This window comes from Apis cerana, linkage group LG7 (assembly GCF_029169275.1).
Source record: "Apis cerana isolate GH-2021 linkage group LG7, AcerK_1.0, whole genome shotgun sequence".
Lineage (NCBI taxonomy): Eukaryota > Metazoa > Arthropoda > Insecta > Hymenoptera > Apidae > Apis > Apis cerana.
The window spans coordinates 13,422,394-13,447,420 of NC_083858.1; the positions used below are offsets into that span (position 1 = coordinate 13,422,394).

Here is a 25,027-nt window from a genome sequence, read left to right on the forward strand (position 1 = left end):
TATCGTCGAAATGTTGGCGATTCGAAACGATGAGACGATTACGTCTCGAGATAATATAACTATCATGTATCAAAATGAATAGAAATTTTCCTTCTCGAAATTAATTCGACGTTACGATAATTGTAACGTATCCTTAATAATACTTTGCACGATTAAGAGGTATTACGAATTATTATTGAATTAGCTATTGTTCACGATATAAGCGTTTCGATATCAATTTTCTTCGTAAAGATTGTACGTGCATACATACCGCATACTATAAAATAATGTGCTGTCTTCTCTAATTTGTTCAACGTACTATTAACGAACTAAAAGTTATCGCGAACACGTTGCTCGAGCACGTACATATATACGAAACAAATCGCAACAAACGTATCGTTCTTTCGATTCGTTGAACAAAAAAAAGTCGCGACAATGTGCATGACGTTCGCACGCCATATTTGTTTGACACCGGTAAAGTTGCGCGCGCAGTGTTCAATTGCTAAAACGAAGATTGCAATGGCGGTATTTTTAAAGTCATATCGCACGATTCAAAGCAGGATTTTTATTTCAAATTGAAATGGAACGTTCGAAATTGAATTTCAATTTTATAATATAACATTCCCCAACTTGCACACCGAAGTCGGAAATTAGAATTTTTTGTTGAATTCTTTTACTCGAAATTTTAAATCTAAATTTAAACGTACGAATTCGAAATTAAATTTCCTGAACTGGAGAACGGAGAACAATGGAATCGTCACGAACGAGCATACGTGTTCGAAAAAGACTGGATATATTTCATCGCGACCAGAGAAAAATATTTTTAACAGTTCTCATTTAGAATGCAATTGAAAAAACTGTTTCTAACGATTTTCACAATTACGCTTACGGTATCCGTAGACAAGTAGAAAGAAACCGTTTCTAAGGATGCAAAAGAAAGACTCGAATCTCCGAACGGTTTTTGCGAACCGGTGGCGGATGTTCGCGTCGACTAGAAATAGCACGGATTTTTCAGGCGCCTGTTCCGCGAATCTTCCATGAACATGAGCATTCCGCCGGCTCCCCGTGGCCGGAGAAATAAGTGACAAGAGTGACAGCAAAAACCGATCCTTCCGTGGAATTATCTTTGCGGACGCGGGAACACGTTGGTATCACGCACACGAATCGCGAAAGAAACGTGCGGTCGGTTGGTCTGTATCACGGTGAAAGAAGCTCGCGAAGACGATCCAAATCGGTTCTATCGCCGACTCTGGAAACGAGCTTGTCCGGCCAACAACGGAACGGAGAGCCGATCGTCGCGTGAGATCTCCATTAATAATTCATGTAGCGAGGATGCAACGCATTCTTCAACCTTTGAGAGAAAAAAGAGAAGACAGAATTTTAAGCGGTTACCGACGCCACTCTAGATGCGTGACATCGAACGTGCCGACTAGAGTACAACACCCAGACGTAATTGTGATTTTGCGGCGTTACGACCTTCCGAAGGATTACGCCGATATTTACGATCGCGTAAATAAAACATAGTAACCGGCCGTGATCTTGAGACAGGAGCAAGTTGGAGGACGTTTTCGGCTCGATACATTCGTATTTCGGAAATCGCTCTTTCGTCTCTTTTGCTTCTTTCTTTCGCCGATATCTATTCTTTTTCTTTATTCTCGCCGGATAAAACGAATTTGGAAAAAAATTTCGCCATTATATAAAATAAGCGCGATGTTTAACAAGGACACGAAATATTAAGAAGATTATTCGTAACTTTAAAACGCACGATATATATATATACGTATAAAATAATAAAAATCGCAATTGTTCTATTTATAACATTCGGTCGTGTTCTTTGCCGAAAGAAATCGAGAGAAAAAATGGACTACGTTCGAGTGCAATTCTCGACAATTGCAATGAGTATTCAACGCGTAACTGTACGAAAACGTGCGTACAGCAGATTTTAGAGCGCTTAAATTGCAAACGATTCTATTTACCAGTCGCATCGCAACCTAACCGTTATGGTCGTTGACTTTTGCAATACCTTGCGAAAGACTTTTGCGGATGCAAATCGGTGCTAATACCGAATCTGTTATCCGACAGGTAGGAAAAAGAAAAAAAAAAAGAAAGAGAGAAAAATTTCAAAAAATTCGAGTTTCATCGATCGTAAAAAAGATTCGATATTTCTCGTCGAAAAGTAAACCGCGCATTTTAACAAGTTTAAGTAGAATAGTTATCGATGATGGTCGAATAAAGCATCGAAGTAGAGACGCGCCGGCGATATTTAAAAAGAAACGATTAAAAAAAAAAAAAAACGACGGAAAAGAATCCCGACAAAACAGGCATGGATCGGTTTACATACATCGGATACGATGACAGCCACGAGAGAGATCAGAATTAACAAGATGTAGCAAGAATCCGCGAGAATCGGGATCTGGAAATTGGCGAGGCTCGAGCTGGGTCGCCGGCGTAAATCGAACGGCTCGACTCGCGCCGCCAGGCAATTTTCACGTGCGTCCGGCTAATTTTCAAGAAGCGAGTCGAGACCGCTTAGAAACGCGGAGCGCCGGCGCCAGTTCCTCATCCTTTTCCTTTTCCTTCTTGGCGTGCTGCTCGTTTTGCTCGCTGTACGCGCCAACCGGACCAGTGCCATGTAGTTTACCATCTATTCCCGGACCCGAAGCGACGTTACAACAACCTCCTTCCTTCTCGCTACCCGCTTTATCGTCGTGCTCGCTTTTTCTTTCCTCCTCCCTGCGCCCATCTTTCCCTCTTTCTTTTTCCCCCTTTCTTTTCCTGCAAATATATATTGAAAAAAAAAATAATAATAATAATCCTCCGCTAATTATAGTCCGTCTGAAATTATATCGATACGCGGTGTCATTCGATAAGATAATCACCGTCTGTCTCCGCTTTTCCCCAGGGGTCTCTCGCGTGTCTTTCGATTCTCTTTCGTCCTCCTGCCTTCATCCGTCGAACGCTCGTTCCAATCGCCACTTCTCGTCATCACTGCCATTCATTTTCACCGTTACAGTAGGCGCCTCTCGTACCTTCTCTAAACCGTTCTCGAACCGTTCCCCGATTTATCGCCCGTGCGTCGTTAACCCCACCGTCCGATCGTTTAACGATCGTCGCGTCGTGCCAATTTTCAAAACGTTTTCTTATCCGACTCGGCATTACGATATTAATACTTGGCGCAACACGCGATCCTAGCGAATAATCGTAAGCCCGATTTTATCCTCGCGATATCATCGATCGAAATCTACTTATTACGAGTATGTAAATGACACGGTTGGTTAAAACCAGGCAAAAAATAGAAGTTTAAATATAGACGGACATAACGAAGGCCTTAATCTATCTTTGGCCACGAATGGTAATTGGCTAGACCGTGTGTATCAAGCTTCGCGATAGACGCCTCGAGGATTCGCGGTGGTGGAGCGCGAGGAAACCATCACCGTCGCCATAATCATCATCATCATCATCATCATCATCATCATTATCCTCAAGCTCGGCGTCATCATCATCTCGGCCACATCCACGTCGGCCACGATGGGTCGAGCAAGAAACTCGAAAACCCGTTTCCTCCTCGTCTCTTCCACTTCTTCATCGTACTCACTGTCTCCGTATCGATCCAGCTCCGTATCCATCCTCTTCTCGGCCGACCGTAATACGCCGCACGCGCTACCTATATTTAGCACGAATTATTGTTCCGAGCAGAATTTCTCCTCTATTATGTCGACCGCTATCGGCGGCCGCTCGATGCGCAAGAAAATAATTATAGCCACGAGAGATGGGAATGCGCGCATGACTAAGCCCGACGCGAGATTTAAGCAGGTGTCGACGCGATGCTTCGATCGGCGAATCCTTGAACGCGATGGTGCGGAAACGGAAATCCGCGAACGTTACCAAGCGTAGAAGAGGAGAGTGGCGAGGCTCTCTCGATGAAAAGAAAGTAAGCTATTCGTCCTTCGACGACGATATCGCCGATATTTACGGAAACGATTTACGGATCGATCGTTTCTAAAATTAACGGAACGCGCTGCTAGCCTCCTCCTCCGTTCCCTTGACCTTTCCGCGAACAGTTAGAACGCGTGCTGAACGCAACACGGCCTAATTTCCACCATCGAAATGCTGGAAAATACGACGACTGGCCGATGTTCCTTCGAAGGGGGTCACTCTTACCAAGCTCGAACAAAGAAATCGACGTTCGTAAAGTTTCGCGCTTACTTTTCTTTCCTTTTCTTTTTTCTCTTACTTCTTATCTTCTTCTACGCAATTGCGAATACAGTATATATATATATAGCGGAGGAACTTTGATTTCACGCGATCACGTGAACAAAGCGTTATTGATTGACTCGTCGATGACGAATATATAATTCAAACATTTCGCATCTGTGCAAATCGATCGTATTTTCATGTCCGTTTATTACACCTCGTTTTATTAGTGTTGCGTGCGTCAGAAGGAAACGATATGGCGACTTAGGAACAACGGCTTATTTTATCTTGGAATATTCAAAGGTAACGTATCTCAGGTGTTCCCCGTTGAACCACCTGCACCGCTTCTAAATATAAACGATACAATTTAGACCTGTTTACGAAACGTATATTATATCCCGAAAAATCGTCCAGAGCTACGCGCTCGAGAATAGAGGCGAAACAACGGAATCGACTTATCTTCCTTTCTCATTACATTCGAATCGGTTCGAACCACTTGGTTCCGAGACGGATTTCTCCCATTCCTTCGAGGCGTTCGTCGATAGTGAAATCGTCAATGACGCGATGGTATCGTGAACACGGCATACATGGTACACGTATATATATATACACGAATGTCCGCGAATAGTTGACCGTAGAGGCGTGCGCGAGGCGGGTCGATTTTCTCTTTGGCAGACAGCTCTATTGACACTCAGGGCGCATCCAATGCTCGCGTGTGCGGATTTAAACTTGCCCGCTTCTAATTACGCGCCGATATTTCCTAATCGGAGCACAGTTTCACCGGCGCCAAGCGACGACGGGAGCCCCGAGTTGGCTGCCTGCTCGTCCGCTCACGCGCGCCAAAAACCACCGCTATCGCGATCGTTTATGTCGCGCGCGACCAGAAAGCCGCGATAAATGTGGATCGTGCTTTGACACCGGTTTCACCCTTGAAATTACGCTCGTTCGCCGACCGACAGCGCGCGCGCCGCTTGTGCACCGGCCTTAAGGGAGAACAAACTGGACTGGGGCAGCCGGAGGGGGAGGGGAGGGGCAGGGGAGGGGACTGGTTTTCTCCATCCGAAGGATAGTTTTCAGGCGTCGTCGGTCCGGCAACTTGGAATGGGCAAAAATGGGAGGAGAGGGAGGGAGGAGAGAGGGAGGGAGGGAGGGAGGGGGAGAGAGAGAGAGAGAGAGAGACAAGGAGCACGGTTGATTTTTTACCTTCGTGGCGACCTTGCCAGCCGAGCAAGGATCCTCGCGTTTATTGACCCCGACAACCATTCTCCTGTTTGAGCCTCCTCGTTCTGCGTTCCGAGTGCATCTCCGAGTTGCTCTCGGACCGCTCCCTCCCGCTCGCTTATCTTCGTCTTCAGCTGATGCTTTCCAGAGGTAAACATCCTTCGGAAACGAGTATGGCTTCTTCTTATTCGTCCAAGTCGTTTCAGTCGGTGAACTTGCTCGTTGCGCGACCACGTAATTTTCTTAGATATCTCCTTGCTCGGTCGTGTAATCGTTTCTGAAAATCCAACTGTTTTGCTCGTCTCTTCGGACTACTGTTACCCGTTACGTACTCGATTAAAATGATAATGAAACGTCTCGTTCAAACGGCGCGGCTTTGCGCCATTTTCTCTCTCTCTCTCTCTCTCTCTCTCTCCTTTTCTCCTTTCCTCCTTTTTCCTTTTCCTTCTTTTTCTTTTCTTTTTCTTTTATCGCTTTTCTTTCCCCGATGATCGCGTCATTAACGAACCATCATCGCGCGGTGTACGTTGCATTCGTACTCGTTTAACATTCGACTCGCAATCGCTGCATTAAGATTACGTTACATTTATAGCAGAGGTGTAAATGACTCGTGTCAAGATTCAATCCCCCCTCACCCCTCCCTCTTCCCCTCCCCTCCTTTCATCACCAGCGAGTACACACTCCCGTTGATTAATTTACGATTCGATCTCGTCCAATCGTCACCGATATATTTTCAATCGACGCAATTACCCTCGAAATAAGTTTCGCGCGATCGACTCTGCAAAAATGGAGTCGTGGCGTCGTCCCGTGATATCTGCTACCACGGCTCCACCATTCGATCGACCCCCACGCGCGAATCGTAAAAACCTGTGAAAGTGGGCATAATTCACTTCCGAACAACGATATTCGCTTTCGAAAAAATTTCGTTTCGAGTGGATGGCGTCGCGCATTTCCCCCCCCCCCTCCTTTTTTTCTTTTTTCTTTTCTTTCTTTCTTTCCTTCGCGCGCGAAAATCGCCAAGTATAACGCGCGAAAGCGGCCAAGTTTCGCCGAGACCGAATAAGCCACAGTCTCGGAAAACCTGCGTCTCGAGGCCGGGATAAGTTTCATATTCGAAAGGAAAGAAAGGAAAGAAAAAAAAAAAAAAAAGAATATTTTTACGTTTCATCTATGCGTATTATATTATCAGAAATTCCGTACAGGATGATTAATGCGATTTCTCTTCCGATAGTTGCAGCGGTGGCAGAAAAGGCGCGCTGTAACGGTAAAATTAAAAATGCTCGAGGTATCGCTTATTGCGGGGAATTAAGCAAATTGCCGCGGATGATCGCAAAACCGATGGGTTAAACGTTAAATATAAATGTTGATCGTTCTCCACCGTACTTCGGATACGTTTGCAGCGCCATATTCGCGGCTCGGGCATGAATCACGCGATGAGTTATCGCTCGCGACTCTCTCGATTGTAAATTCCCCGGCTCGATCAGTACAGAAGTCGTGCGATCGCGCCAAGGTCGCACGCGGCGAATAAAGGAACCGATCGCGTATCGATCGAATCCGGCCGCGAGCGAAACGGTCATAGCGCCAACGGTCCGTTCCCGATTTCGACAGGGACTCGGTTTACTTAGCTTTTCGCTAACCGAGCGTCCGAACTCGCATCGATGGCGCGTCTCTCCCGAGAGGAGGATGGCGTCGCGTTTTTTCCGCCGTCCCGTTCCTAGGCTTCGTTGCACGAGGATTACACGATCCCCGATACCGAACGCACTCGTTTCTGGTCTAACAATAAAAAGATTCCCCCCTCGAGAGAAATTACCGCGTTCCCGTTATCCGATCGGATACCGATCGAGCGTAGTTACGATGCTCGCTGCGATCGCCCCGACGTTTAACATCGTTTTTCTTTCTTTTCTCTCTCTTTTTTTTCTTTTCTTCTTTTTTTCGCGACCGAGGACGATCGTTAAAGCGTCCACCCGGAGGGAATCTGGAACGGGAACGCGTTGCATCCGTAAAATACAAAAACGTCGCGTCGATTGTTCTTCGATGGGCTGTTACATCTGATTTTTCCACACGTTTGCGCGCAATCTTATAAATAAAAGTGCATCGTGTTTGAAAATCAAACGCGTAGCTTTGCTTTCGCGGCCATCTACGCGTGTAAGCGCATATTATTCTTACGGTACGGAGGGAAAAGTAACAGTTTGTGAAATCGACTGTTATTTATGAAAGATGTTTTCTCACGATGCTTTTCTCTCTCTCTCTCTCCCTCATTATTCGTTATTGCACGTCGTTAAAAAGGCATATCGATTTCGAGGTCACTCGCTAATTACAATACAGATATTAGACACGGTGTACGACGCGTGGTGTACTTCGAACCGATCTCTCGATTTCGCAGATTTCGTTTCGCGATACGTACGATCGTTTCGATACGCAGGGATACGCACGATGGTGTCGATCGTCGAAGGGAACGGTCGTAGTTACAGTTGTTGGCGATCGATGCAATCGGTGTAAGCGCGAATAATTCGCTATTCTTATCCGGTTGTGCGCCTCTCCGTGGAAAATCGTCGAAGGAAAATTTGGTCGAGAAGGTGTATTTCGCGAGTAAACGTTTCCCGCTAATTGCAGCCACAGTCGCTGTGCTTCGTTCTAGAAATATCGAGCAAAGGTTACGTAATAAACAAACGAATCGCGAACGGAAAGCTGCGACTCGGCATTCCTCGAGCCCCGATGTTTGCTTCTCATTCGGAAATCAATGGCCTTACGTTTTGCGCCGTTATGGCCGCTTCGTTATTCGACGCGCTCATCTATCGGCTGACTAATAGCGTATTCTCGATCGCGCTTTTCGCGCTACCTTGCAATGTGCATCGTTCTCCACGTGTTTCGTGTTTACACGGACGAGTCATGTGTGAACCAGCCACACGAGAAATTATATAATCGAGTCACTCCTCGATCACGTTGATAAATAACGAGCCCTTTCTTTCCGACGCGTTGCTCGTCGCCTGCCCCCACTCCCCGACAATTCTTCTTCAACTTTTTCTCCTAAACATCCGTGCGGAACGCGAATTCGACGAATTATCCCCGACTTATCACATTACATTGGTTCGCGTGATTCTGTCAAAGTTGCATACAAGCATTGTAACGTATAATAAATATATTCCTGGAAACGCGGAATATATAATTAAACAACGATGCGCGTAGCAACCGATGCGGATCGACGAGTTTGCAAAGTTTCGCCTGCATTCGTGTAAACGAACAAACGGATTATACGGATACGATGCTTAAATACATATGGACGGATATAGCAGGGAAAAGTAGGGGGAGAGAGAGAGAGAGAGAGAGAGAGAGAAGTAAACTCATAAACTCGTAGGATTTATCGGTCGAGTTATCGAGGTATGGGCGAGCGACCATTTCGTGTGTCTCGTACGTTCGGTGAAAGTTCGCGGCAGATCTTCGTGCCACGTTTCTACCTCGATACAGTTTCGTTTTCACGCTCGAAAGTTTTAATGGAGTGAAAATGAGCGTACGTTTCGTTGGTGTTTCCAGGTCTGATGATGGAATCCGAGAAGAAGATCTTCGAAATGATGAACAAGAAGGCCGCGATGTCGAAATATTGGATGCCACTCGTCTGGGCGACGAATATCATCAACAGGGCGAGGAGGGAGGCCTTGATAACCAGCGACCAAGTAGTGCAAACCCTTCTCGTCGAGTTGAGCGACATCCGGAAGAGGCTTGGCGCGCTCATCGGTTACGACACCGTTTGCGTCCCCCTCGTCTACACTCAGGCAAGTATCGCGATATTGGACGGCGAATCGACAGCCAGTGTCAATGTTAATAACGTTCCGTTCCGACGTTATAGCGTGTTCGACGCGAACACGGATAGATACGGACAGATACGAATAGCCGGGTAATTTTTCTAAAGCGGTCGTTTCCGAACCCATATTCGTACGTGTGTGTGTGTGTGCGTGCGTGTGTATGTATATGCGTTTGGCGCTAATTCAATAACAATAGAGTTTTAAAAAGAGTTTCCTCCTCGCGTTGACGAGGATCGCAGTCAAAGTCAAGATTCGATCATTCCGTTTCGAATCTCATTGAGAAATATCGTTAAGAAGCCGGGTAATTGCGATGACGGTGTTTATCGTCATTGAGAAATACCGAGTGTTTTAAACGGACATCTTCATCCCGAGCCTATTCTCATCGTTACTGCCTCTCGTCTCTCTCTCGTTGATACTCTCGTTGACAGCGTACTCTTGTAGGGATTGCGTAACTCTCAATTCCGTTGTTAGCTTTACAATAACCACGTTTTCCCCCCCTCCTCCCCCCTCCTCCCCCCTCCTTCCCTCTCTAATCTAAACTTTTTCTCCAATGGACAATCTCTCCCGTATCTTTCCGACTCTTCCAACCGTTCGTTCCACGCTTATCTTCACGCGAGAGTACGAACAATCGCGCTTCGACACGTTCGGCGTTAAGGGAATACGGCCGTTTCTTCGAACGGTGTATTTCGATTTGACCACGGTTGAGCAGTTTCCATGGCAGTTCGGAGTTAACGAGCCAGCCGAGGCGGCCGAGGCAGCCTCGATCATTAGAAAGTACGTCACCTCGTTGCAACGCGCCGATATCATCGATCGAAACGCTGCTGGATGCGTAATCTGTCGCCGTCGATCGTCGGGGTCCTCGCTCGTCCCGCCCCGAGAGATCGTTCCGTCCCTCGTTCCAGCCCCGGTTCGAGAAATAATTAGGAGGAGCCAGGATCGATCTTCCGTTCCACCTCCGACCGCTCAACGTGCCTGTGCCTGTTTATTCAGTTCGAAGGACTCGATTCGTCGCGGCGCAACAACAAAATGGATCCATTCTCGGAAAGATGTTTCGCATTCGCAATTAGCCGGCACGTATGCATTGTGCAACGTTTAATTGCTCATCAGCTAACGTCCCTAATTGTCGGCCGCGGACGCCATCATTTTCGCGGTATTAAACAGCTATTCGCCACGTAATCTCGGTTGTACGTGACGATGCTTGGAACACGATCTTTGTCCAGACTCGATAAATTATTGGACACCGGAGGAATTCTCGAAAAGAATGGCTAATAATAAACGTTCGAATCCGCGAAAACCGCGACTTGGAGCGGCTTCGAGTCAGTCACGGTCGAGATTACGCGGCGAAAAGAAGGGAGGGGGGGGGGGCAAAAGAAAAAAGAAAAAAAAACACTCGTTCGTCGAGCAAGATCGCGTCATCTGTGTGGGACATTACAAAGGATAGCGTAATAAATTTACAGCGATCAACGTCGTCGAGCAAAAGTCGTCGAGGAAATTCTCTCTTTCGCGAGATTATTATCGATCCTACGGTTAAACGGATTTCTTCTTCTCGTATATTCTATTTATATACGTATGCGTAGGTGGTGAAACTCGATGGCTAATTTGGCGTTATCGATCGCGATCGCGAGTTGGAAAATGAAGCGTCGAGTGGCGAGACGAGGGAAACAGCCGACACGGTGATTCCCTAACCGGGGACGTTTCATTACGGAGATTCCGCGGAGATAAATGCTCGAATTAGGGGATTGCTTCGAATTAGCGAAAATAACGGGAAGCAGGAGGAGGAGAGCACGCGGAGAGCATCGTTCGGGAAGAGAAAGAGACTCGGTCGGCAATTATTTTTCTCCCGAGCGTTTTCGTTTAGTGTCGAAACGGAACCGCGACGAGCACGAGTTCTTTGCGTCTTTTCCTCGGTGTTGGCCGAGTCGAAAATTTGGAAGAAAAGAATTGTACGAGAAGAGTTCCACCGAGATCTCGTGGATACGTTGAAATATTTGCAGACGCGCGATTCAAGAAAGCGGTACGCACGGTCAAGGACGTGATAATCTCGTGTCATCGATACGGAGGAAATAATTCTCTCCTCGGAGACTTAAACGTATAACACCGTCGATCGCTTCTTCTTCTTTTTCTTCTTCTTCTTCTCCTTGTTGCTATTATCAAGCGGTAAGAAGACTTTGCATAAACCGTAAACGTTTCCTGGTGGCCTTCGATGAGAAAGGTAGCGCGCTCTTGATAACCTTGATACGCTTTCGTTCGAACCTGTTCGTTGGCGCGTTTCATATACGCGTCACTTTTACACGCGTGCAACGTATTCGCGTTTGGAGAGGAAAAAAGTGTATGGAAAATGAGGAGGAAAACGCTACGGATCTGGATTTGAGATTACGCATCGATGGTTAGAACAAAGGGAACGTTTCACCTCTTTGTTTCAGCAGAGCGGTATCTCGTGGTCTCGGATAGAGGCGGCGATCGGCCGGCCCGTTTCATCATCATCGCGCCCGATGATTTTTCTGCGTACTCGGGAACGTTCCGTGATATTTTCTTTACGATCATCGTTAAATACCCTTCCATCTTGGCTGTTGGCTCCGCGCGAACAATGTGTAATTCTCATCGAGCGTAGAGTTTCATAAAACTGTGAAAATAAAGGAAGAAAGTAGCTCTGAAACAAGCGATATTTATAGCGATGCGAAGGAACGTCGGGACGATACTCGTTTCTCGCTCGTCGATCAGTTTTATCCGTTCTTCCTCGGGTACGCAGAAAGTGTACACGTTCCAAGAATCGAACAAAGTGATGCAACCAAGCGATGCTTGTCTATAAATTTCTGTCGTTTAATTTACTTGTCCAATCCGCAATCTCGTACCGAGTAAATTTAATTAACGAATCGTAATGGAAAGTCGTTTATATTTTTTATTCTCCTCTTTGTATCGCGAAATTAATGACAATTTTATTTTGCCAATTACGAGAGTCGTCGACATAACGTGGTTTTTAGGGTCACGGCATTCAACGGTTACGATCGGCCGAGTTTGATCGTCGTTTATTTGCGTTTTTTTTAGGTGGTCACGCTATCGTTGTACGCGTATTTCTTCTCCGCCTTGCTCGGCAGACAATTTATCGAGCGAACCGACGTCGGAGGCGGCAAATACGAGGAACCTGACATGTATTTCCCATTTTTCACGGCTTTGCAGGTAAAAAAAGAAAAAAAAAGAGAAAAGAGACAAAAGACACACTTGAAAAGTATCCGTGTGAAATATCGTTTCTTCGCGTACGGTGAATCGATTTTCGTTTGGAACGTCTCATGGAAGCCTAAAGTATAAAGAAAAAAGAAAAACCTTGTTTTTCGCTCGTTTTGCTTTTGCTAATCTACGTTCATCCACGTTCGATCGTTCGAACGGTTGAATTGATTAATCGACGAAAAAGTGGATGGAGATTACTTCGCGTATACATCATATATTACGTGGCATACGACGAGTTTTAAACGATATTTCGCATAGTTGGATACGCGCGAAACGCGACGACGTTCCTCTACCGTTTTCCGTTTCGTTTCAGTTTTGCTTTTACGTGGGATGGTTGAAAGTCGCCGAGGTATTGATCAATCCTTTCGGCGAGGACGACGACGATATCGAGTTAAATTGGCTGATAGATCGTCACATCAAGGTAGGTACCACTTTTTCCAACAGATTATCTCTCTCTCTCTCTTTATCTCGAAAACGTTGGCAAAGAATGAAATCGAAATTCGAAAATCGGGTCGCAAGACCGATTACGTTTATTTTTCTTTTCTTCTTCTTCTTTTTCTTCTTCTTGCTCTTCTTAACAGGCGGGATACATGATCGTGGACGAAATGCACGAAGAGCATCCGGAGCTGTTGAAAGATCAGTATTGGGACGAGGTGGTGCCCAAAGATCTACCGTACACGGTGGCGAGCGAGCAGTATCGAAGGGAGGAGCCAAAGGGTTCCGCGGAGCATTACAAGGTGAAAGATAGCGATGCACTGTACGCGAACGTGATGCTGGGCACACAGATTCACAATCACGTTCAGCATCGCAAGACCCACCAGGACGACATGTACGCCGATTACGTAAGTGCGCGTCATCTCGACCAAACTCGAAACCCTCCACGTCATCGTTCCCTTTCTTTCCCTTCCTCCCTTTCGAGAAAAGTCGAAAAGTTTGGGCAAAATTTTATTATCGCCATTACGTTTGTTATTATCTTTTTCTTCCCATTGGTAGGAGAGCGTCGACACACCGTTAGTCGAGAGAAGGAAAAATTGGCTGCAAAGACAAATCACCAGGATGGGCTCCGTTCGTAGCTCCTCGACCACGTACAGCAGCGGCGGCGGTTTCTTCTCTAGAAATCGTCACAACAGCGTTTACAGCAGCCCCGAAACCGGAGGTTTACCACAGACCAACAATCCGAATCTCAAGATGTCCCTGTACGATCGGCTGGTGGGGAGGAAAAGTATTCGAAGTCAAAGAATGGGTCGACAAGGCAAGTGTTCCCTCCCCTTGGTCCAATCAGATAAAAATAATCGAATAAAAAAAAAAAGGGAAAATATAAGAAGAGAAAAATATTGCGGGTGAACGCGATTAAAACGCGATTATTCGCGATCGTACGATCAACAGGAGTCAGTTTTGAAATAACGTTCATTGTAACGACGATCGATGATCGATTTCGATGCTATTTAAACGGTAATGATGCAACCTTACGTAACACTCGTACGTACGCGTGTTAACAGGATCTGTAACTCGAATGAATTAACGTTTACTATCGGTGGTTCGAGCTATTTTGCGCTATTCTCCGTGTGAGATGGTTCGAAAGAAACGGAAAACAAAAAAAAAAAAAAAGACAAAATTCTTCGATGCGTGGTCGATCGAAGGAATTGTCGAGAATAGGGGGGAAAAAAAGAAAAAGAAAAAGAAAAAAGAAAGAAACAGAGGAATAAAACGATCGCGTTAACGGATATCGAAATCGATAACGGATATTTCCTAAGCTTGGAATAGCTCAGGCGCGTTCCAATCGGTGTCGCGAAAAAAAAAGAAAAGGAAAAAAAAACTTTCGACGAAAGTCTCGCGAACGTTCCAAGCTTTCCGATCGTGCGTGCACGCGCGCGATTATGCAACGCGTAACCTTGTGTAATCAGAACAATTTCCGCGATTGCGACGTATCGAAAAAAAACTTTGCTGAGACCTTGCGCCTCTTTCTCCTTGCCTTTCGTTCTCGCGAGCGCGAGGGAGGGAAGGGGAGAAAAATTAGCGAGATGGAAGAAAGAGGGGGCCAAGTTCCGGGCCACCCATTTCGCGGGTTTTCTCTCCAGTTGAATAAGAAGAGGAACGAAAAAGAAAACGATTCGAGCATCGCTGATTATTCCCTTGTTGCCCAGGTACGATGACGAAGCTGAACACGGTGCCGGTCTCGCTGAAGAACCGACCCCGCATACCGACGCCGGACGTGACGAAGGAGGTGGTGGATCGGGAGCAGAGATTGGCGCTGTCGGCGACGAACGCGGCCAACATCGGGGCGGGCGTGGTCGGGGTGATACCGGCCAACGGTCACTACCCGACCGATCTGCCCGTGGTCCAGGTGGTGCTCTCCCCCATACAGGAGGCGGAGGGGACGCCGGTGACGGGGAAGTCGGGTGCGGCGGCGCTGGCGCAGGCGGTCCTCTCGCCGACGTTGACGAGCGCCGGCCTCGTGGCGCCCGTCACCCTCACGCCCGTCACCGTGTCCCAACTGACGCAGCTGGGCCTGGTGACCACCACCTCCGCGTCCATGATCAAGTCGACGAACCAAGCCAACGCGCCGTCCCACCAGGCCACCCTGACCGAGGTGAACAGCAGCGAGGAGGAGGGGTCGGGCAGCGGGAGCAGCAGGAGCGGCAGCATCACCGGCCAGGAGGAACGGTCCACGCCGCTGATGAACCAGGACAGAAGCACGCCCCTGATCGGGGAGAGCGGGAGCCAGGCGGGCAGCAACGGCAGCTCGCCGACCTTCGACAGTTACAACGACCGCTCGCCCATCCTGATGAACCCGGAGAAGCTGAGTTACGTGGTGGCGACCGCGCAAGACGCGGCCAAGGTGGACCCGCGCGGGAGGCGGTCCGCCTCGCTGCCGGGCCCGCCGCTGGTCCAGTGCAGGGAGGACAGGAGTATGTCGCTGCCGCAGTCGCCGGGCCTTCAACCGAGGGAGAGTCGGGCCGCCTCGGTTTCGAGCGGCCACGCGGAGCCGCCCAACGTGGTGGACGGCCTGGTGGCGCGCGTGCTGCCCAGGGGGGCGGAGGCCAGACCGAGGACCAACAGCATCGGCCACGACCTCTGCAGACCGTCGCCGGGTCACCGCCAGGCGATCGGGCAGGACGCCTCGAGGAAGATCAGCAGCGTGTCGTGCACGAACGCGTCCCTCTCGGGCGGGTTGGCGACGGGCGCGGCGGCGACCACCGTGATATCGGCCACGCCCCCCGTCTCGAACAGTAAAAGGGGAGAGGTGTACGTCTGATCCGGAATCCGGGAATCTACGATTCGTGAACAGATCGATAGATTCGGCGCCGTCCCGAATCGAGCGCGGTTCCCACGCGCCTCGCCCGAAATCCGACTCCGTCCATCGTCGCTCGCCGCGTTTCCTCTCTCGCTCGTCGCGCGGTCAGAGCGGCGAGTCATTTCCGATCGTGCATTTTTTCCTCTCTCCCGTCTTCGATCGAGGCGTCCTCTCGCGCTCGCTCGCCTGTAAATACGATCTTAATTTATAAACGCTCTCGATTCGCACCGCGATATATACGTATATACATATGTATATATATATATATGATTAATCTCGACTCGTCCCGCCGCGTTTAATCGTTGTACGGCGATCGTCCGTCCGCACCTTACGTATCTCGCGATGGGATCGAATTCGTTCGTTTCCACGGGTTTTATTGTCACGCGGAAATCGCGCGAGTATTTCTCCCTTCTTTATCGTATTTATGTATGTGCAATAACGAGCGGTCGACGCTCGTAATCTACGTTACGAAAAACCGCGTCGTTCCCCGAGTTTTTTTAGATTAGAAGCTATCACCGTTCACGCGATGCACGGGTGAAAAGAGTAGATACGATTTCGAGTACGTCGCATGCACAAACGCGCATACGCGATATGCAAAACACCGTGATGATACGACGACGATCGGCCGGCTTCATCTTCCACTTTTCTACGCGAGTACGCGCGCCGAGAAATCTCGAGTCTCGTGCTGAAAAGTGGCATTGCCCGACCAGACGAAACCGTCCTCGTTTTTCTCTTTTCGCCACGGTTTTCGTCGAATCGTCGGTGGATTCTTTTTCTTTTGTTTCGTTTCTCTTCTCTCTCTCTCTCTCTCTCTCTTCTGCACCGAATTTATATTTACACTCGACACGCGAAAAGAGGATCGATCGAATGTCGAATTTGTTCGCGATGATCGGCAGAGGAAATGCGTCGGGTCTATTGCGAGCTGGAAAATGACGAGTGCATCTATATATATATATATATATACATATATATATACGCGTGTGCACGAATATACCGCAAACGTTTGCCATATTTGCCATACTCGGAGACACTTTGCGCGAGATAATTGCGAGCGAGCAATGCCGAGATTCTTCCAAGTGACTCGAGTTGCGCAACCATTTCCTCTTCTTACTTCGGTTCGCCACGAGATCTTCACCATTATTATTATTATTATTATTTTTATTATTATTATTATTATTATTATTATTATTATTATTACTGTTATTATTACTACCGTTATTATTATTCCACGATTGTTAGCAATTGTATTAAGTTAGTTTTTTTATCGATACGAGAAACGTAAATTCGTGCGCGTGGGGGAGGGAGGGGGGTGGGGGAAGGGTGCAAGTGCGAATATCGATGATGCGATCGAAGGAGAAACTCGATCGAAAAATAGGGAATTAGGGAGACGATTTAAATTTAGATTTATCTTATTGCATCGCATTTGTCCCTTGTTTAAATTACGATCGTTCGATCGTGCGAACAGCTCAAGTACTTACTTTTCTGTAAACTCGTCGTTGATAGATCGCTTAATTACACACACATACACACAACAAAATATATATATATATATATAATTCGGTGTACATGAAGGATGATTCTGGCCATCGAGCCAACGTACGTGTACATAGTAGAGCAATTAAGTTAAGGTTATTATTTGGTGTATGAGATTATGAACATGCTCAATGCCAATGCTCGACGCGCGATACTTGTTATATCGAATGCGTTTCAATCGTCGATGCGAAATCGAGCATCGTCTTTGTTTTATTCGTTAGCCGATAAGGAATATGGCCTGAAGTGCAAAAATATGTAAATACGGGGGCGTATTTTTAATCGATTTGTTATCACGTTCTACTTTATCCTTTTTCTTTCTCGAAATCGTAAGAAATCGTGTTGATTCCTGTCCGAAATCAACCATTTAATTTAAACGATTTAATTTAACGTCGGGGACGTTGAGTAACGACAATCTAATAAATTTGTTTAGTTGCATAACACGCGAGGTCATGCGCGATCGCTTTTTGTTAAGTTAAAAAAATTAAAAGAAAAAAAAAAGAAAAAAAAGAACATTCGTTTCGTTTTCGATGATCGAGAAAAATGCTCTCGAGCCGAGATAAACAAGGTTCCTTTCGAAAGGAACTAGAATGTTAAGAATAAGTGTAAAAAAAAAAAAAAAAAATGGAAAAAGAAAGAAGAAAAGCGGAAAAAAAAAATGATGACATTTAGAGCGTTTTCTCCGTTTTGACCGGCACTCTGTCAGTACTCGAGAATTGCGTTCGTTTTTCGAACAAATACAAGATACGTGCATACCGATTTGTAGATATTTAACACATTTAGTATTTGTATATAGATTACACCTCATTTCCGTTATGATTTTTCAGATCCGAGACTTTCTTCAAACTACGTAGACGAAGAATCGTTTCGGTATCCGAGCCGCGTCTGCGTGATGTAAACGAATCACACGTAAGAATAGTAATGCATTATTATCTATATTCTGCAATAAAAATAAATGTTTTCAAAAGCATCTATTCGTTTTTTTCGTTTCGTGAAAAAGTGTCAATCGACAAAGATTTCAGATTTCCGTTTTTAAAAAGACGATATGGACCGATGGACGGAAGAGTTTTTTTTTCCAGCAGTCGATCGATGCGAGCGATCGCGTGATGCGTTGAATTAATAATTATCTTATTAAACGTTTTTATATCTTTTTCCTCTCTCCTCTCATCTTTTCGTCTTTCCTTAAAAAAGTCGCGATTGTGTTAAAATTTTCGAATGCTATTCCAAAATATACATATAGAAATACAAAAGTAAACGTTTTAAAATTGCATATATATTATTATACTACATATAATAATTGGATGGAATCTTTTGAACGTATATTATTTCGTAGAATAAATATAGACGAGAAGAGTAACGGGAGAAAGTAAAAAAAAAAATGTTGAAATCAGCGCCATCTCCAGAGTGCCGCTGCTGAAACATATAAAAAAGGATAGAAAATAGCAAAAGAAGGATAGAGATAAGATAAGAAGCAATCGTTAGCGCCATCTCTCGATCGAATATACTTCTATACAAAGATATACTTTTAAGAACGCTCGAAAGATGGAGCACCATGGTCAATTCTTATATTGATTCTAATCCATTTCTTATTATTTACTTACTTTGTTTATGTTTCATCTGCGGCATCCTAGAGATGGCGTTAATTTCATAATTTTTATTCTATCTCTATCTTTCTTCGATCGTCTTCTATCCTTGTTTATGATGTCATAAGAAGACTGGAATAATATATTTCGTTATTTATACAATATGCACAGTTTACGGAAAAATTTTCTAAAAAGAACGTTGAATTTTATTTTTAAAAGTTTTAAATAGCTTTATTAATTAATCGTGATACATTTAAAATCCGAAAAAAATGGGATTTTTACCTTCGAATTATGGAATAAGAAATACATTGGACGCAGAGTCTATGATTGTACGTAGATTCGCTTTTCGTAAATGGCGAGTCATACTCGATCGAAATCCTCGTTCGAATCTAAATCAATTCGTTCTCGCAACAAATTCTACGAAGGATTGTGATTTCTCTCGCTGTAATTAGAAGGGCGACGCATCGATCGACGTCTAATCGAAGAAACGGTACGATTCGTTGGAACGGACATTTGGATTAGGCTCCAAGGAACGTGGAATTATATTCCGCCACTTCGAAGACACGCCCATGTCTTGGTTGAACGTATTCGTCGCCGGCTAATTCCTCGGATCGCTTCCAGCAAAGAAAACGTTGTCCCGTGAGAAGGCAACGTTCATCTCATCTCCGCGTACATGCTCCGTGCTCGTCCTCTTCGTTCACGAGCAAATAGGAGCGGCTCACGCGCCGTTATTCGTGCCTAACTCTCGAACACGTATGAAACGCTAAATATTTATTAGATGCAACCGACGAACGTACCGACAATTATCCATCATTCCACCAACCGCGATATCAATTTCCACGACGAGATCGCTCTAGTTTCAACATTTTTACAAGTTTTACGGCATCAAATTTTCATATTACTCTATGATATTCGAAGCGAAAAATAGTATTTTAAATATAAATCTCTTTAAAATGATATACATTTTCTATCATTTTTAGCCATATATTATCATATTCTTTTATCCGTATTATATCCATATCGATACATGCATACGAATTTTCGTAATACGAATTTATCCAAACATATGTCGAACATATTCGATATGCATAATCGTTCAAAGGATCAACAGAGTTCATTATCGACAAAAAGAATAGAACCATCGACGACTTTTTAAGGTATACAATTTATATTTCTTCCTTATTTCGATGCTCGCTTCTCGAAAAAAAAAAAAAAAGAAAAGGAAGAAATATCGTATCCTCTATTCCTATCGATATCGAAGAAACGAATTTTATAATTTTCACGACTCGATTGCTTCTCTTCTCGGTGTCATCTCGTTTTATCTCGCGTTCGAACGATTCTATTATGAGCCCCGCGCTTTTCGTCGCAACTCCACGCAATAATAAATGATTACGCGTGTCATCGGATTATCGGATCGGTCACGGTCGGTCGCATTATCGGAGGACAGCATACGTTTGCACTCAGCTGTGCACTCCGAGCTTTTCTTTCGTCGAAAAACACTCTTGCTTCTTTTCCATCTCTCTCTTTCTAAGAAACCTTTTCGAGACATTTCCATTGGAAAGATGAATAATTGCGATAACGATAACGCTATCGTTCCCTATCCTATATACGATATAACGAGCATAGAGATTCGGGTGATTGGCATCGATAAAAAGTGCTCGCTAGAAGCATCGAGAAGAGGAAACAAATTTGGGAAATTACCGCCTCATCTCCTCGAGATAAAACAGTCGTATATTATCCTCCTCGCCTCTTTCTACTTCAAAATAAGTGGAATGGCAAGAAGATCGAGTAATTATCCCTATCCGTAAATCTCTTGGGGAGAACTGAAAGGCTAATTTCTGATCGTGGACAATCGACAGATTCTCGAGGCGAGTGGGTCGGCGATTTAACCACGATTTTCAACGACGAGGTACTGGAACTCGAGAAGAGCGAACAACGAGTGGGTGGAAAAGTGGATAAGCTCGCGTTAACCATCCCCGGGAACGTCTCCCCGACACGAAAAATTTTCCACCGCTTAGCGAAATGATTCAGCTACCAGACGATAAAGAAAACCATCTGCACGACACTTTTGCAGTCCCAAACGAGATCCTCGCGCTTAAGCTGTAATACGCCCCCTCTCTTTTCGATATCAAGAAAATTATTGATTTTTAGAATCGAAGGACTCGTAACGTTCGATTCACGAGCTACGTCCCGAACCAGGAGCGTATCGATTCTGTATTCGCACAAGTTTAGAGATACGAGTAGACGCTGTCGATTCGTTTGGACGGAACGGGAAGGAAAATGAAAGGGTCGAACGTCTGACGATCCCCCGACCGCGATGACGATGGAACGGGCGGCCGGCAAGGTTTTTCAGACGTAATGTCGGTGGTTAGAGCGGTGTTCTGCGGTCTCGTGGTCGGGAATGGTGGGCGTGGGAATCGTAGAAACGGCGAGGGCACGCTCCTGCCTCTACATGTATATCATCTTCCCCCGTCTTTCTCCCGATCGTTCACCGATCTCGTTCCTCGCCGATCTCTCTCTCGATCATCGCTCGTTCCACCATCGACGCCCACCGCGTCGATACGTCTGCTTTTCCGCCCTCGTCCGAGGCCCCTTTATACGGTGAGTCGCGCCGCGTCTCGTTATTGCACGTGAAATTGGAGACGCTGGCCATAAAAGCGTATCTTGGAAACGCACGCCGGTAGGATCCTCCTCGAATCTTCCCGCTCGATCGTTCCTCCTCGTTCTCCGACATTTTTCCCCCCGTTCGAAATGCGCTTTAATCGCCGGATCGGTAGATCGACGCCTACGACTAGCCTAGCGAAATACTTGATCGCTTCGCGTTTCTCTCTCTCTCTTTCTCTCTCTTTTTACAAAATTCAGTAATTCCATTCGAACTAAAAATCTCGATGTTTAGCTACGTACGTGGACCAAAGATTTGAATTCGTTTTCTATGCGTTAGATAATTGGCAGGTCGCAAAGGTTGCTCGATTGGCGAGTGACCACGGTAAGGCAGAATTTAATTTTTATTCGTTGCGCGAGAATGGAGAGAAAGAGAAAGAGAGCGAAATAAAATGGGGGAGTGGACTTGCATTCGAACAATAACTTTTCCCCGATAAGAGAGAGGGTTCGAGAAGAAAATCCTCCACGACGGTAGATATTTGATCTGTCGGTGGCGCGCGGTTCGTAAATCTTCCAGCTGTTCTCAACGGCGTGGAAGAGACCGTTGGCCACCGACGATAAATGGACCGGACCAACGTACCGATCTTTTACAGATGTATACCTACTATAAAGGCCCTACGTCGTGTCCTGCGCGCGAGGTCGTATAATCGCGCTGGCCGCGACGTGTTCGCTTGATTCACGACACCCCGGAAGCGTAGCGGCCGCGATACGAAATGCCATGACGCTAGACAGTCGCCATCTCCCCGTAAAACCCCATAAATCACTCACAACCAACTCCAGCACTCCCCATTCTTTTTTCGTACTCGACACCCCCTCCGATTGTTGCGCGTTTTAACCATCCTCCCCTTGTCCAAGCTTCCATCAGAGAGAGAACGAAACAATCGCCGTATTCGGCTACCGTCGGCATCGCGGAGCTTATCCGATTATCACGGGTTGTGGGAGAAAGGACGCGCCGCGACCACCAATTTCGCGTAATTTCCCAGCGATGGAAAAACGTGGAACGCGATAATTCGAAATTGTTATACCGCGTCGGCGCATAATTTACACCTCTGGTCCTATCTACACCGACGGTTCCATCACGAGGATATTCTCCTTCTCGTGGACACCGGATATAATACGGTGTATCTACATACGCACGGCTACTTTTTCCACGAACAAGAATGGCGTGTTTAATATCTGTCTCCCTTCGAATTCACAATTCTTCGCTTCGAAATGCGAGCTTGAACGAAAATACGATGTCTGGTTGAAAAGAAAGTAATGGTTGGCGGAATTGTACGATTAGCGATCGTATACTTTTTCGTATACCGAACTTGTAATGGTGATGGAAAGAAGTCGACCGTCTTTACTTGGGATCAGCTTGACGACAATCCAATTTCGAAACTAACTAATTATTTCGATACAATATTGATGCGTCGAATTCGAAAATTACATTTGTAAAAGAATTTCATCGAATCTTCGGATACTACGTACAAGGAAATTCGTCAAGCTTGTTCTCGAAAGGCAATAACAGTATTCGGAAAAATAGGATGGAAGATAGACGGGGAGAGAAAATGGAAAAAGGAGGGGACGCGTGTCGCGGATACCAGAATCTCTCCGATCCCCGTGGCAACATCTGTCAACCGGGTATACCGTATACCTGACAGGCCGATAAACTGGTTGACGGAGCCAGGGACCCGCCTTGCATTATGCAACCGAGGCGCGCCGAGCTTTTCTTTTCAAGGTGTTGGCGAGAGGCAGGAAGGCGAGCGAACGAGCAGCCACAACTCTTTCGCCTATACACACACACACACACACACCACACACACACCACCTTCTACCACCTGCGGCTACGAGAGGGTCACACTGCGAATATTATTATCCGGGTGCAGCCATCGCCGATCTTTGCGCCGTCTTCTCACCTTCTCCCACACCAACCCTCAATTAATTGTCCTACCGCGATGCACCGATTACGCGCGCTCCTCTACACTGCGTGGCCGACAAATTCTCGCGCCGTCTTTTACAACTTCTTCCTCGGCGAAAAGAAAAATCGGTTTCAACGTTTCGTCTATACCAAATTCGTTTCGCGGAGATATACTCGAGGCGAGATCGTCGTAGGAGGATCTAAGGAAGAAGTTTTAATAAATAAACTTAGGCGAGGATAATCACGAAGATTGTCGGGGTTGTCGCGTTACAACGCGAGATCTGCTTTTGATTTATAGATAATCGATCGATCAAGCTGCATTCGTGAGCGGAGCAACGAATAGAAAATGATCGTGACACCACACAGGCTGTGAAAAGAGGGTTTGAAGGGCTGTCTAGGAACAATGACACCGACAAAAAGAGAATTGTGCTCGACGGCAGAATAATTAATGTCTAAAACGATCGTGCTCGTTTTATACGCGAGGAAAAGAAAGATTCGATACAATGCAACAGCGTTCTAGTATGCTTGGTCATTTCAACTATTCTTCGTGCCAGCGCTCGATCGTGCGCTTTGTATTTTTAGATGCTGCGCCTTCCGAGAAAATAACACCGCGGATGCGCGTCCCGCTACTTTCCTTCCTATTTTCATACACCTTTCTCTTCTCGTCGCGATAATTCCCCGCCTTTTTCACCAAAAGAAAAAAAGTTGAGGAGCGTCCCGTCAAAAGTCCACCTGTTCCACGTCTTATTGATTATCGGCAAAGCGTCCACCTTTTCGAATCGCACCTAATCGGTGGAAATATTTAAAGTCGTGGTTGGAGTGGAAAAACTTGGTGGAAAGTTATATATGGATATTGGGACGAGGACAACGTCGGAGCGAAGCGTGGATGGAAAGCTACACGGTACACCCTGTATATCTCTCTCCCGCCCTTCCGCCCCCGCCGTTTCAGCTCGGAGCAACATCGGGGGGGTGGCTGCATCGGCAACGTTGCACTCTGCTGGCGTCGCATTACGTTTATTAACCTAACCTTACCAGCACGCCGCGTATACACGCTCGTTCCATGCACGCGCGAGGGCGAACCTGCATGGAACCTTTTGCGATTACACGTAGCTATAGCTCGCGTCGTAAACGACAGCTTTTGCGTACGCGAACAAAGCGGAGACCTGTTGCGCGAGAAACCTTCGTCTACCTTTTTAATGGACGCTATTTCGCGTCTGACAAATCTTTCCAATAAATTTTTACAACGCTCCATCCTCCTTCCATTTATCTTCCGCCTTTCACACTCCCTTCATCTTCCATTGTCCGAAATTTAAATACACACATATATACGCACGCCCATATTTATTCCGATGATTATTATTATTGTTGTTGTTGTACCGTTCCCTCTCTTTTTCCCGAACTCGATACGAGTGAAATTGGAGGAAATCCGCGCAAAAAGAGATTCGAGATCTTTCGTTTCGACTTTCGATCCGACCACGTTTCGAACATAAAGGGGAATACGATACCCCGGGTAACGGTGGGAAAATCTTCAAAGACTCGGCAGGCAGTGGCGAGAGATCTTTTTATCACGGCGGTTTGTTACGTGCTTCGATTCGATCTACGATGATTCACGCCGTCCCGTCGCGTCGAGACCGATCCG

General features: G+C 46.1%; 2 protein-coding genes and 1 long non-coding RNA gene across 11 annotated transcripts in view; 1 reads left to right on the top strand and 2 right to left on the bottom strand.

Annotated features, from left to right (window-relative positions):
- LOC108001538 (uncharacterized) overlaps positions 1-18,214 on the top strand; it is a 39,774-nt gene extending 21,560 nt beyond the window's left edge. For all 6 annotated transcript variants that reach the window (XM_017062575.3, XM_017062576.3, XM_062077391.1 and 3 more), the window contains 6 exons: positions 8,926-9,164; positions 12,240-12,371; positions 12,733-12,840; positions 13,001-13,261; positions 13,413-13,671; positions 14,564-18,214. In XM_017062575.3, the coding sequence (XP_016918064.2) occupies positions 8,926-9,164; positions 12,240-12,371; positions 12,733-12,840; positions 13,001-13,261; positions 13,413-13,671; positions 14,564-15,675 (2,111 nt within the window). In that variant the 3' untranslated portion in view covers positions 15,676-18,214. The remainder of the gene's footprint in view (positions 1-8,925; positions 9,165-12,239; positions 12,372-12,732; positions 12,841-13,000; positions 13,262-13,412; positions 13,672-14,563) is intronic.
- Positions 1-25,027, bottom strand: part of LOC107999327 (TSC22 domain family protein 1-like) — a 266,961-nt gene that overhangs the window by 150,529 nt on the left and 91,405 nt on the right. The window lies entirely within an intron of this gene.
- Positions 530-6,034, bottom strand: LOC133666447 (uncharacterized). The gene is made up of 2 exons (XR_009830624.1): positions 2,859-6,034; positions 530-2,754 (listed from the first exon to the last, which is right to left on the bottom strand). It is a non-coding gene; the product is annotated as an uncharacterized LOC133666447 (long non-coding RNA).